Source organism: Sprattus sprattus (genome assembly GCF_963457725.1).
Source record: "Sprattus sprattus genome assembly, chromosome: 14".
Taxonomy (NCBI): Eukaryota; Metazoa; Chordata; class Actinopteri; order Clupeiformes; family Clupeidae; genus Sprattus; species Sprattus sprattus.
In genome coordinates, this window is record NC_137912.1 from 25,111,648 (window position 1) to 25,125,283 (window position 13,636).

The window sequence follows — 13,636 nt, forward strand, 5'->3', positions numbered from 1 at the left end:
GTTTATCAGCGGTTGGCCTCTGTACAAGTTCCATATCAGTCAGTACCGAGGATGATGTCATTTGTGTGATAACAAACAATGGGACACATCAGGGCAGTGAGAGGTACTGTGGGGCAAGTTGGCATGGCATTATGCTTAAGTGTTTGGATATGCCATCCTGCAAAGCCAGGGCATGACAGGAAAGACGAGGAGGACTATTGTTAGCCTGGCTGGCAGTAATGTGTCAAATGTCTGTGGCGCAGTAGTTAAGTGCCCACAGTATTCAAATAGCTGACATCATGTGTGTCAGTTAATAAGAGTAGTGCTGCTCCAACAATAATCTATACATTCTGTCAGAGATGTGATGATTTTTGAACAGTGTTGTAGGAAGTTCCTTAATGATAATAAACTGATTTGAGATCTGCGATCTAAAGAAATTATTTCTGCGTGGGGACAGTTGAGGCACTCTTGCCTTGCGCTTCAGGTAAAAGGGGAGGGGGAAGGGAGAAGAATGTCAGGCGAGCTTCATCTGACAGCTCAAATCTAACTTCCGATTTGATTACTGATTAGGCTCTTCAAATTGCATCTCTGCTCAACCCTCTCCAGTAGAGATCTGGCACACACCCGAGCTCTACACTGATGAAAGTAGGATCCTTCCGAGCCCATTCTCCACTCTGATGTCAGTAGGATCCTTCCGAGGACATACTTGTGTGCTCTGCTCAACCCTCTCCAGTGGAGATCTGATACACACCCCCAGAGCTCTACTCTGATATGAGCCCATACTTGAAAAGGAAGGGAAGGGAGCTTGATGAGACTGGGATCCATGGTTGCTAGGATACGTGAGGACAATTTCCGTGAGCCAGCGACTGCTCACAGGCCTGTCAGCCAAGGATGCCAGGGTGATTCAGAGCATGCTCTGTCCATGTTCAGAATCCCGCTCGTGTATGTCTGCAGTGTCTTTTATCCTAGCACTTTATCTCCAAAGCTCGAGAGGACCTATCTAATTCTCTCTGAAGTATCCCTCCCCAGCTCGAGACGCTCCCGTTCATCCCAGACGTCTCTGCACCCAAGTATACAATCACTGCTCATCGGAGGCCAAACTGCCTCTGCTGCCTTCTCCACACCCTTGTAAGGGCATGCGAATGACTGGATGAATTACCACCGAGATCTAGTTCTGTTTTACCTCCCAGCTCAGCTGCACTGAGGCTTTACTAACACTTGCTTCTTCCCCGAGGACGACCAAGCCAAGGCCGTTTACACATCACCAGTTTTCATTAACCTACAAGAAAGTGAATGGCTTGGTGTCAAACATCTATATATACACACACCATTAACAGGCACAGCAGACAGCCTTGCCTTTATGGGAAAGAAATGTGAATCACCTTACATTTTTCTCCAGAATGGGAGAAATTTAAATTTATATCCAGAATTTCTTTAGGGCATGTTTAGGCAAATTCCTTTTTATCATCTCCCAGTAACAGAAAAGATCCACCTACTGAGTCATCACCTGAATGCAGCGGTGTACACTGCACCTTTTAAGGTCACCCATCATGTTACTCAAATAAACTCAACCAGGAAGTCCTGGACAGAATACCTAAAATGGTAAGAGCCCAATCATGACCCTTTTCATCTCCAGATATATACTGATCTATGCAACCAATGTTCAAACTTCTTGACAGAGCACACATTAGCTTGGGTTAATTGTTGATTTTATTGGAAAACAAATATACAACTTGGAATGGATTCTTTGAGGCATGGCTGCGCCATAAGCTGATAAAAAAAAAGAAAAGAAAGGTGACTAATTAAAAAGGATTATAATAACCTGGAGAAACCAACAAATACAAGTACTTGGCCATAAACCCAAAAGTATTTTACTCATGTATGACTGCAGCATTGCGATGCTGAGAGCTTGTTTCCGTTTATATGTGTAGTCCATTGCCCATGCAGAGGTTCCTCCAGATAGGGAAGAAAAAAGGAAAAAAAAAAGGGGGGGGGGGGGGGAGAAAAAAAGGAAAACATGCCGACAGTCACAAGACACCCAACTCTCCATCAGACGTACCCCCCTGCCTTCCACCATCCCAAACCTGGGCTGGGCAAGCAGGAGTGACCAGAAGGACCCCAAAAAAGTTGGCCGGCCAGCAGGCCCAAGTGCAGCGAAGAGCTGGTTTGGTGTCTTTGAGCACTGATGGGATAACAGAAAGAGGGGGCAGGAGGACTCAGACCCTAGAGCAGTAAACATGCAGAGCCTTTGGACATGGGGGCGTGGGCAGGGGCAGAGACGTTTTACAGATATTAAAAACAAAGAAAAGGCAAGTCATTTTTTTTACAAGACGTTCTGTACAAGGCCTTCATTTCGCTGTCATCATCTGTACAAACTCTGTGGAGGAAAAAGAACAATGGAGAGTGTAAGGTCAAGGTGATCATTGCATACCACACATCAGCAAACCATTCCAATCTGAGCCCCAGTCCCTTACCTTCATAGTTGACTTGGCCATCTCCGTCAATGTCGGCTTCTCTGATCATCTCATCCACCTCCTCGTCTGTCAGCTTCTCTCCCAGGTTGGTCATGACATGACGCAGCTCTGCAGCACTGATGTAACCGTTACCGTCCTGTTGACAAATGCTTGGTTAGCCACACAGTTCAATCCCCAGTCACCTTTACCAATAACAACCAGCCTCCTTAAAAAATAAGCTGGACAGTACTCATCTCTGCAAGGAGCCCATATTAATAAAGAATGTACAGATGTGATGATCTTAAGCTCTTTCAGAATCCCCTTTCATACATATATACACACATATGAAGGCACTTCAATATTTTGACCATATAATCAAAACTGAAATCATGGGCATTATTTATCAACACATGTAACAATCTTAAAGACAGATTAAAAGAGAACATACATTTTATTGTTCTTCAAACATCTGAAATGACTAGTTTTCTAGCAGTGCCAGATGGAATATTACAATAATATTCCCTTAATCAATACCTCTCCGAGTGTCCAGTGAGCTGAAGTCTGTGTACAGGGTTACCACTTAAATATTTCCATGTCTTTTCTACACCTCAATACAATTTCTATAACCGTAGTCCTTGAAATGTTATTTGTAAATTGGCAAACCAAACAAACTGACATTTCAGTCAGTTACATAATATTCTATGATATATCCAAAGCCAAACGATATGAATTTCTTTCCCGTCTGCATTTTCCAAGACTTATTCCAGCCTTATTCCAACATGTCAGCCATTTGTACATTTGTGGACGAAACTTTTACACACCTAGAGGAAGAAAAATATTCAAGAAGATTACCTTGTCGAACACACGGAAGGCTTCTCTGATTTCCTCTTCACTGTCGGTGTCCTTCATCTTCCTCGCCATCATGGTCAGAAATTCTGGGAAGTCTATTGTTCCATTTCCTAGGAAGCGTAATGACAGTGTACATTAGACACAGCCTTTGTCACAGACCCTACAACAACTTCTGGAAAACATGCACTCACCGTCAGCATCCACCTCATTGATCATGTCCTGCAGCTCGGCCTCTGTTGGGTTCTGGCCCAGCGAACGCATAACTGTGCCAAGTTCTTTGGTGGTGATGGTGCCATCGCCATCTTTGTCGAATAATGAGAACGCCTCTTTGAATTCTGTGGATGAGAGAAAGTACATGAGCTGAGAGCCCTTCACCTACACACAGCCCACCACATGATACTCTTCCATACAGACTGACACTGAGGTGTCATGCTCAAGACTGGAAACCATGAGTCTAGCACCCATTACCACTCTGAAGACCAGCCACATTCTCACAACCAGTTTTGTCCTGTATACAAAACAGTCCTGTACCCATCAACACATTTCCAAGGAGTGTTTACACCACAGCACAAGGGCTTTGGAAATTACCCTCTGAGGCTGAACACAATGCGGTGTGTTATGAAAGCCCATTTCAGGGTAGTTCAAAAATTCTCTCCAGGTACATTAAGGTCAACAACGTGACGCAACAAACCGGTACAGCAATGAACGACCATCTCCAGCACAACACAAAATTAACAATCAGAACCAGATATGGCCCACACATCCAAAAGGTCAAATACACTTTTGCAGCCGCTACGATATAAACGAGCAAACAGACGTACAAGGCCAGCAAGTACAACAATAGAAATATACACAGAGTATGACATTACTGTATCAATCGGAAAACATTATATTTGATGCACTCCTCAAGAGAGGTGATTGGACTGTGGTTACAACTTCAAACAAGGGTGGAAAATTGCTGTAGACAGCCTTTCTTGATATGGCTCTGTATAAAGGCCTTTAACAAATGTAAACCTCTATCAGAGTTCTCGAAATTAATCTCACCTGACAACCATTAAAGAGGAGGCAAATTACCACAGACCATGCCATAAAAGGAAACCTTCACAACAATAATAGTGAGCTGGCAATCCCAGGCCAAACCCCATTATTGCAAGATGAACAGAGAAACATAAGCCACAAGGGCTGAAAGGACTTACCAGCGATTTGTTCCTCTGTTAGTTGATCGGCCTAAGGGTGGGAAAAAAACATTAAAAATTACTAAATGGCTACATAACTCCACAAAGTGACCAGAAAGAGTTATATTTAGTTTTCGTGCACCCTTACTCTAGTAGCTAGTTACGAACGTGCTCCAATCAAGTGTAAGCAACACCCTTGTGGTCACTAGACAGCGCTGAACGAGCAATGCATCACATTCTAGAGTGGCATCCCGCAGCAGATTTACACATTAGCAGTGGCCGGGATAAAGATAGGTTACCTCTGGCGAGCTAAAGATAGAAACGTTTACTTTAAACCCTCCACATACCCTGCTTTGGCGTAGCGACCATATTAAGGCTACTTCCTTACTAACGTTCATTTTCGGAAGTGAAAGCAGGGCGTGTAAACGTGGCTAGGTGAGACATCATTTAATAAACATATCGTAGCAAATTGTGACCCAACTGTAACGTTATGAAGTCCACTAACACATGAGAGGCATACAAGTTAAACGTTACAGTTAGTGAGACATTGTCTGTGCCTAATAGTGGCCAACCTCTACTTTTACGTAAACGTTTGTTATAATTATGTTTTAACCAACAAGCTATATTGCCAGCGAGCAAACCGCCCATGGCTAACATTATTTATGGTAACTATAAAGTTAGCGTAGCAAATTGTGCTAATTAACCATAGACCATAGCAGTTGCTAATACTGGCTATAAAGGGGCAAGCACCAATCAAAAACGGTCGCGAACTACCAAATGCGACCCTAAAACACTGACGACATAGTTCAGAAGCGTTAACTAGCTACCACGTACCTTGTAGTAACTTAAGATACACCCCTGGCACCTTACTACTATGACACATTACAAACAGGAGCTTTGGCTGGTAAGTTTATGTTCGCAAAGCTAGTGTTGTCAAGCTAAATAACTAGCGTGCTAAACCAATCTTGCAACGTGTGTTAACATCCCACAAGCAACTTCATTAACTTCGCTAGCTAGCTAGCCATATGATTTGCTAGCTATAACATACCACGACAATATGTCGCAGAGTGTTGATCATTGAGATGTAACGTTACACATGCACATGGTAAACTCCATTCAAAAAGTGTCAATTAGGTAAACAACCAGTTTGCTTTGAAAGCAGCTAACGTTCTAGTTTCATTCATTCAAACATCCCTAAAACACCTTCACCAGTTGATGCAGACTTGTAAAAGGTATACGAGAAGCGCCCTCCTGTACGTCCGAGTAACTGAACGTTACATCCATAAAGCTCGACCTTCCGAGCTTACTGAGATAAGCATGTTCTTTATTCTTTTCACTGATGTACGTGAATCATTTATAATAACAAGTACTGTGAACCTGAAGTCGAGTAATAGTTTAAATTAGGAGCACCCACGTTTAGTCTACTGTATGGGTCCCGCCATTTCCCCGCTCATTCGCTAACAATTGCGCCAACTTGGGAAGCTGCCTTATAACGTTGTTAATGTAAATTCATCGGTACATTTAATGTAAATTCACCACTAAAACAACACATTTTCTAATTGGTTAACGATTTCTTTTTTTTTATTAAACAGCAATAACATTAAGTAACTTAGTAATATTTTCAGGACTCACCATTTTGAAACTACTCTGTGCTCCACACTCCACCAGAAACACAAGTGTATGACAGTTAGCAGATTCAGACCCGCCTTGACGGTTGTACATAAACACCTCCCCTACACCAGTGTCAATCCGCTTGCTCTGTTTCAATTTGATAAACCAATTGCAGTCACTAAAATCAGATTCATTTTGACGGGGTATTTGTTTTTGGGTATCGTATTTGACTGTGGTATCAATACAACTTGCATTCTGTATGAATTTCACTATTTAAACTACTAAATACATAAAGGACTATTTTATAGCGTAGGATTATGTTTAGCAATTTGGCCGTGTGGTTTCCTCTGATTGGTGCGTTCGTACCCGCAATGCGTCACTCTTTTTGTCATGCACCGTAGCGCTCAACCAGTCACAGGCAAGCTGAAATCACTCTTCCAGTACTGGTAGATCGCTTCCAGCTCTTTGGACTGTGTTTGACCAACCTCGAGGTTGTATTTGTCCTTACAGATGACAACCTAGCCGTATTGAAAAAAAGTATTGCCTTTGAGGGTTAAAGTTGGGCTATTATATGGTTTTATATGGTCAGTGGTTTAAAGGTACAGTCCTATTCTTTACACTTAAAAAAAAATCTTATTCAGCAAATTATTCCTCAGGGTCTTCTTGCTCTCCAGTGGTTGCTCTTAAAAAAAACTCAGGGGTTCATACACAGCCCTTGCTTTGTAAATGTGAAACAAACATAATGGCTCGGACTGAGACATAAACTATCCCAGTCAGTCAACATGGTGCTTCAGGTGCAGTGAAGCCAAGTCAGGGGTGTAGTATTGGCTGTTGAGCTCACATCCACAACCTTATGAGAAACTGAATCTTGATCTTTACAGTTTTTTACAATTGCTAAAACACTAATACCCACTGGCTGAACAAAGTTCTCAGTTGCCTGAACTCATGAAGCTAATTGTGCAGTCTGTTGTCAATACCTTAAACTATTTCTCATGGTAAAACACAATTTGCAGGTCTCACTTAGACTTTTCAGCAAAACTCTAAACACATTCTCAGTCTTAAAACACATTCTGCACTCTAATTCACATGTCATCCATACTGGTAAACACAAGTGGCAACAATCAAATACAAATAGAGAACAAATGTCATTGATTGAACACAACCACTCAAAATGGATTTAACTTGTATCAAATGATGTGACACAACCAATATGAGCCAGTTTAGGGAGCAAACAGGTTGTTGAAGGTGGGAAGGAGAAAGTCTGAGAATGAATAGAAGAAACAATGTGAGGGGAGGAGGACAAGTAAACACCAGGTTGACTCCTTTGATTTGTGTTCCTTTTACTGTGGTAGTGTATATTGTAGTAGGCCTACAGTGCATTGTAGGCTGTATAAGGAGAATAGGTAAACAAGTTGTATGGCCCTGAACATTGTGCTTTCTATTTGGTACAGTTACAGTACTGATTGCTCAATAGATTTTGACTGGTTGCAGGTTCATATCAACAAAGAACAAGAGTGAGTTGTGAGTAGTGAGATGCAGGGTATACTATAGGGGTACAAGAAAGAGAAAGAACCAACACAAATTAGAGCAAAGCAAAGTAGTAATTTCTGATACATTTGTATAGCTACTATGAGAGAACATGTTTTCATTCATCAAAAGTCAATGATAGATAAATATGAAATTAGTTTGGAGGTAAAAAAAAAATGTACTTCTCCCTGAGAACTATATGTTTATACTGACTGCTTGAAAGTGCATATAATTTTGAACACTTTGTTTATGATTTGACAGCAGTGTTTGATTTTGAGCACAGGTAAAACTGTTTTGAGGCGAAAGTTTCATTTTGTTTTGTAAATAGTGCTTGAAGATGAGGTTTTGTGTTTAGAGTTTAGAGAAAATGAGTGACTGTTTCAAGAATGTGTTTTAGCAATTGTAAAAAACTGTAAGTTGTGGCCGCCACAGACTTCACACATAAGTATGATGTGGTTTTGTGTGCTGAAGTGAGCTTCTATGGACTGAGATCCAGAAACACCACACAATCTCACCCCCTTAATCTGTTTCTAATTTAAAAAGGAGCATCTAGCACACAAATACTCTTAATTGTTGCAATGTGCTGGTGCTGAAGATAATGTTTTCCTGTCTCTGACACCCGCATAGTCTTTTCATACAAAGATGACTCTGAGTAAAAAATATTGTAATTCTTTCCATCACAAAATAATCAACAAAGGTTTGTGTGTCGTTAAAACAGTATGCCTCCTGTTGCTTATGGAGGTTTGTTTGTTGCTAGTAATTACTCAACATCAGAGTCTGGTTGGTTACAGCTTCACCCCCTGATCAGTAGGCCTACCCAGGATTTATTTAGTAACTGTACAGATTATATAGATCTGATTGCTGATTATAAATAAGAAACACAAACAGAGGGGTGTGTCAAAGTAACTGAGCATATACACGTTGATTCTCTATCTGTGTTAAAGATGTGTCTCTTTCTGTGTTAAACTTTCTAGGTCTTCATAATCCTTCTAAAAGTGCATGTCTGTCTCCTTCTCTTGGCACATCCAGACATTCACTTGGTGCTCAGTGCTCATGGCATGTCATTTACACTGGGAGGAGCTGGTAATAGCCAGAAGAAATGAAGCCAAAAGAAGCAGTGCATCTTAGTGGACTGCATCAAGTCCCCATAGCTAGCATCTTGCTTGACTGCCTGGTCTACCTCCCCCTGATTATTATGACACACTTCAAAATGTGTGTCATAATAAATTGACATTTTCAAAACTAAGGTCTGCAGGTTTACAAGACCAGGCTGTGATCGTTGCCTTTAAATCTCATTGATTTGAGGGAGAGATGAAAGTAGGCGAAACCTGGACTGCAGTCCAGGCTTGGTTGGGTCTACCAGAAGCCAGACTCATAAAAGCATGGAGGAAACAGTGAATCACCAACCACTGCTCCTACAACACAGACAACATGCCTCTCTATCCATGTCAGCTTATTTATTGAGGACTGACAATATGTCAAATCAATTTATTATCAAAATGAGTCTTAAGAATTTTTTTTCCAAAAAGGCATAACTGTTGCTACATACTTTTATGCAACATCCTTGGGGCAAGACACATTTATTATAGAATTAATTATTTTTTATGAGCTGTAGTATTATATCTTATATAAAAAATGAGGTGAGACCTCATGACTATTTCCTTCTTTATGTGAAGTTCCAAATTGGCCCCGTACGTACGAGACAGGTAATGAGGAAAAGGATGGGAATGATGTCTTTGATCACACTTATGTCTGAGTTACTTAAATATGACACTTCCAGCTAATATTATCAGTTTAAATTAGGTCTTCTGGCAAGGAGATATTACCCTTTAACAAGTTCTTGAATGTGATATGTCAATCTATATGAGCTTAATTGTATTGTCCTTTACCATAGCCAAACTGGAATATTAATATTTTTGTCTGGTCGTCTACAATCTACAATTTGCTGTTTCAGACTTTTGTTTTAATTCCTGTTGGCTTGTTCCTCAATTTAGTGTTGTAATTTTGGTGTTTGGATACATTTCAGCATGACACATACAGCTAAGTACTGCAAAGCATCTGGTCTTGCGTCATTTACACAGGAAAATGAAGCTGTATTAATGGCATTCTGAGCTTTATGTAAAGATCAGGTTACCACTCATCCTCGTGTTGCACTAATAATCCTGTAAACCCAAGCCACGTTGGATTAAAGATGATTTAAGCATTTTTTTAAAAAGTCCAGCTTCACTTCAAACACTAAATGTTTGGCATGTTTGCAAATATAAGTTCCCACTTGATAGTGTGTAACAGCACAGCACAAGGGCTCTGTGTTCTCTGCCCATGTCCCACCCTACGTCCTGATAAGCTGCTGTTTGCTTGTGAACTGTGTGTGATGAACAGTGGAGAAAATAACTCTGGCAAGAGCTGTGATACTGCAAAACCATTCATTCTTAATGCTCTGCAGGGCTTCTCCATGCACCGACAGGCACAGCAGCCTGGGGATTGTGTTTCCTCAGCAGTGGTTGAGGAGGCTCACTTGGTGCCCCAGGCGGAAGAACAATTTCTGAATGTTCCGTCACCTTCTGGGGGATAGGTTGGGGGGGGGGGGGGGGCGGTTGTCCCCTCCATTAAAGATTATTGGGCATGCCCCCAACCTCATGCGGATGGTACTTTAGGCAATTGCCTTTGGTCCTGGCCACCACTGTCATTGGTTCAGGGAATGCTGTGCAAATCTGTATGTGTGAATGAGTATTCTCACATGCTAGCCAATAAATGAGAGTCATTCTCTGGTGAATCTTTAACCTGACATCCTTTCTTTTGGAGGAAGGCCATCAGATATCACAGAAGGTTGGAACACAGCCATTTATGTCAGTTGGAAATCTGTATCTCTGTCGGATAGCTACACCTTGTTTTATAGCAGTTGACCTGTGTCCCCTCAGCCAAAGCTAATCTGTTTCGCTGTTATAGCTTATGAGATAACGCTTTATTCACAGTATGCTGACATAACATTCTCTGAGGTCACATTTCACAGTTTACCCCCTATTGAATGAAACCTGTGTGCTTGGCACACAAAATGAGTTCAATTCGATGAATGAATGAACGGACAAATGAATGCATTCATGCATAATTTGATTTTGCTGGATATAGGCACTATAGAGGACAGACACTAACAACCCTCTTGACCTCAGATGTCTTTTTTATCCAGGAGACCAGGCATAGGCTTTGGCATGTTTGTGCCACTTGAACAAGACATGATTTTTAGATTCAGTGATTGAGTGATCCACTCAATATGCCACCATGTTGTTGTTATTCTAGTCCTAGAAGACGTAGGGAAGCGTTTGTTGTGGTGAGGAAATGGAGTTGACTAGTGGAGTAGTGGAGTAATAACAGTATAGTCTTGGGGCCGAGAGGGCATGTTCCTTGAAGTTTTGGAGGCAAAGGGATTTGTCCTTATGCTCCCCACATACATTAATTGCCATTACAAACATATTTCTGATTTGTATCAAAATGCTTTTTATTAGTCTGATGCATGAATCTTTCGGTTTCCCATCAAATAGGAGACTATCAATTTATTCACAAGCGGTTACTAATTCTGTCTTGGAGGTAAGCAACACTCGGAAGGACATTTGTGGAAGGACATTTGCGGAATGTAAACTGTGCATTGAACCAGCAAATGGAACTTATCTAGCCTACTTTTAAAATATATGAAACATGAGCAACATTACGGATATATACTGCATAACTACACAATGATCTGAAGTTAAACCTGCAGCTGTGGAAATATGTTTGCCACAATGTTGAAATCAAACATATGCCATTGGCAGTAACCAACAAAGCATGAATTGCAAATGCGCCCAAGAGTGTGAGCCGAATGGGTTGAGTATGTGAGGTTGAAGTGTGTGGGTGTGTGTTTCTGTGTAAGGCGGGTGGGATGGAATGTGTGTGTGTGTGTGTGTGTGTGTGTGTGTGTGTGTGTGTGTGTGTGTGTGTGTGTGTGTGTGTATGTGTGTGTGTGTGTTTGATGAGTGGGATATGTAATAAGTTAGAATGGTCAGTGTTTGTGTGAGAGCCGGTATGTGGTGTGTATGTGTATGTGTGTTAAGTGTGTCAGGCAGTGTGTGAACAGTGCTGCATGTGGCCATTATCCAGACCCCTACAGCTAGCTGTCAAAAGCCACACCCACCCACCTCACACCCATTCACACACACAGTCACTGCAGAAAGTGGCCTCAGCAAAAAAAACACAAATAGACACCTGGCGTGTCACAGACAGATCAACCACCAATACCGAGACAAAATTACAAGCACACATGCACACACTCAAATATGAACACATGTTGAGTATGGTGGGTAAATGCTTAGAGTGAACCTAAATATAACCATCAGCAACTGCCCACTCACATCTCTCCAAACCTACACACACTACACACACATTTGCTCTTGCAGCAGCGCACACACCTCATACCACATCCCTTATCCATTGTCTGTGAGCACAATCATACTGACAAGAAATTGAACTCACTCATCAGGTTGAAGCATAAGAGATGATACGAATAAGAGGAGGTGACGAGAGAGGAGCTGGCAGTCAGTGTCAGAATGGGGAAAACAAGAAAACCATGGGCAACAAGGGAGGTGTTGAATGGAAGTTTAAGGGAGTAGAGCAATGGGAGAACCAGCAGAGGGGATGAAATGCCTTAAAACACAGCAAAGGACTTTTATTCTGGCACTGATCTGATTTCAAATGTGAGTCATACACTGTGTGGTCTCAGACTGCTGTTACTGTAAGAGTGTTACTGATTTAAATACCTCCATCTCTGTGAAAGTACTCTCTTTCTAATCATAAGCCTATCAGTATGAATTAGAGCAGATTGAAGCTGTCAGAATCTTTTGTAAGAAGTTTCCCTCTGAGCAAGATCTTGCAAAGACAATCCTATTATGCACTACCAGCCCACGCCTGCTATCTAGTGGTCAAACATCAGCATCACAGTCAGTTAAAATGCATAGCGGTAACCACAAAACTTACAACATAAATGACTACTTGGTAACCTGATTTATTGTCTTTTACATACCAAATATTATTTATCTATTTTCTGTACAATCGTTCAATATATCCTTACAGAAGTCGAAGTAGTGTACACATTTAAGCACATAAATATTCATAAATATTCTTTAGCACAATACAATGTTATGTCATAGTTTCCATGGGCAGCTTACTCTGAATCAGATGTTTGTTTACACCAACGACACACAGACGCACTCTGCTGATCTGGGAATTCCATAAGAAGTGAAGTCCCCACAGAGTAAAGTGACTGCATTTGTTTGGAGAGCAGGAAGTGTTTCCTGCCTATATTTGGCCAACAGATCAAGCTCTGGAGGAGCTGGATAGAAAAAAGGACCCCTGTTACGCTCCCAGCATCTCAGAACACAAGGCTGTCCCCTAGAGGTGAGACAATGGCACCGTCACGTCTTCAAACAGACGAGACCAGCTTTTGTGTGGCTGTGATGAAACAAGAGTAAAAAATACCACGCTGAAATGGCAGCAGCATAGGATATTATGATTATTATGCCCTAGAGCACCTGTAGGGTTCCCACCCATTTCAAAACTTCCATGACTTTTTATTCCACCCCATCCTATCCCATTGAAAATGTTGCATTATTTTTCACCCTGCAGAAATGTGCAGAACAAAACATTGTCCATGGAAGGGTACAATAACATTATTAATTTAATCAGACCTACAATATCTTTTTCATGACTTTTCCAAAACTTTAAATAAATGTACTGAATTTCATGACTTTTCCAGGCTTGGAAAGTGATGAGTAGACAAGTTGCACTCTAAATCATTATACCAGCCTCTAGTTGCACAAAGCCTTTTGAGCCCATTCTTCATGGTATAAAATGGTCTACATGTAAACTACTGCAATTATTTTTTATTTAGGGCTATAACATAACGTTAAAATCTCAATACGAAGGCAGTTGTCTTCAGTTCAGAGACGGTGACCAACATAGAAGCAATTGCGTCACAGAATACCTCTCACCCAACAATTAATTAACCCCTGCAAGTAC

The 13,636-nt window shown here is 41.3% G+C and overlaps 1 protein-coding gene across 1 annotated transcript; it reads right to left on the minus strand.

The window, feature by feature from the left end:
* Positions 1-1,671: 1,671 nt before the first annotated feature.
* Positions 1,672-6,178, minus strand: calm2b (calmodulin 2b, (phosphorylase kinase, delta); the record flags this gene model as incomplete). The annotated part of the gene is made up of 6 exons (XM_080851017.1): positions 1,672-2,356; positions 2,454-2,589; positions 3,285-3,391; positions 3,473-3,616; positions 4,478-4,508; positions 6,089-6,178. The coding sequence occupies 6 exons, from the start codon at positions 6,176-6,178 to the stop codon at positions 2,328-2,330; spliced, it is 537 nt and encodes a 178-aa protein (XP_080707143.1). The 3' UTR covers positions 1,672-2,327.
* Between the last annotated feature and the right edge of the window lie 7,458 nt (positions 6,179-13,636).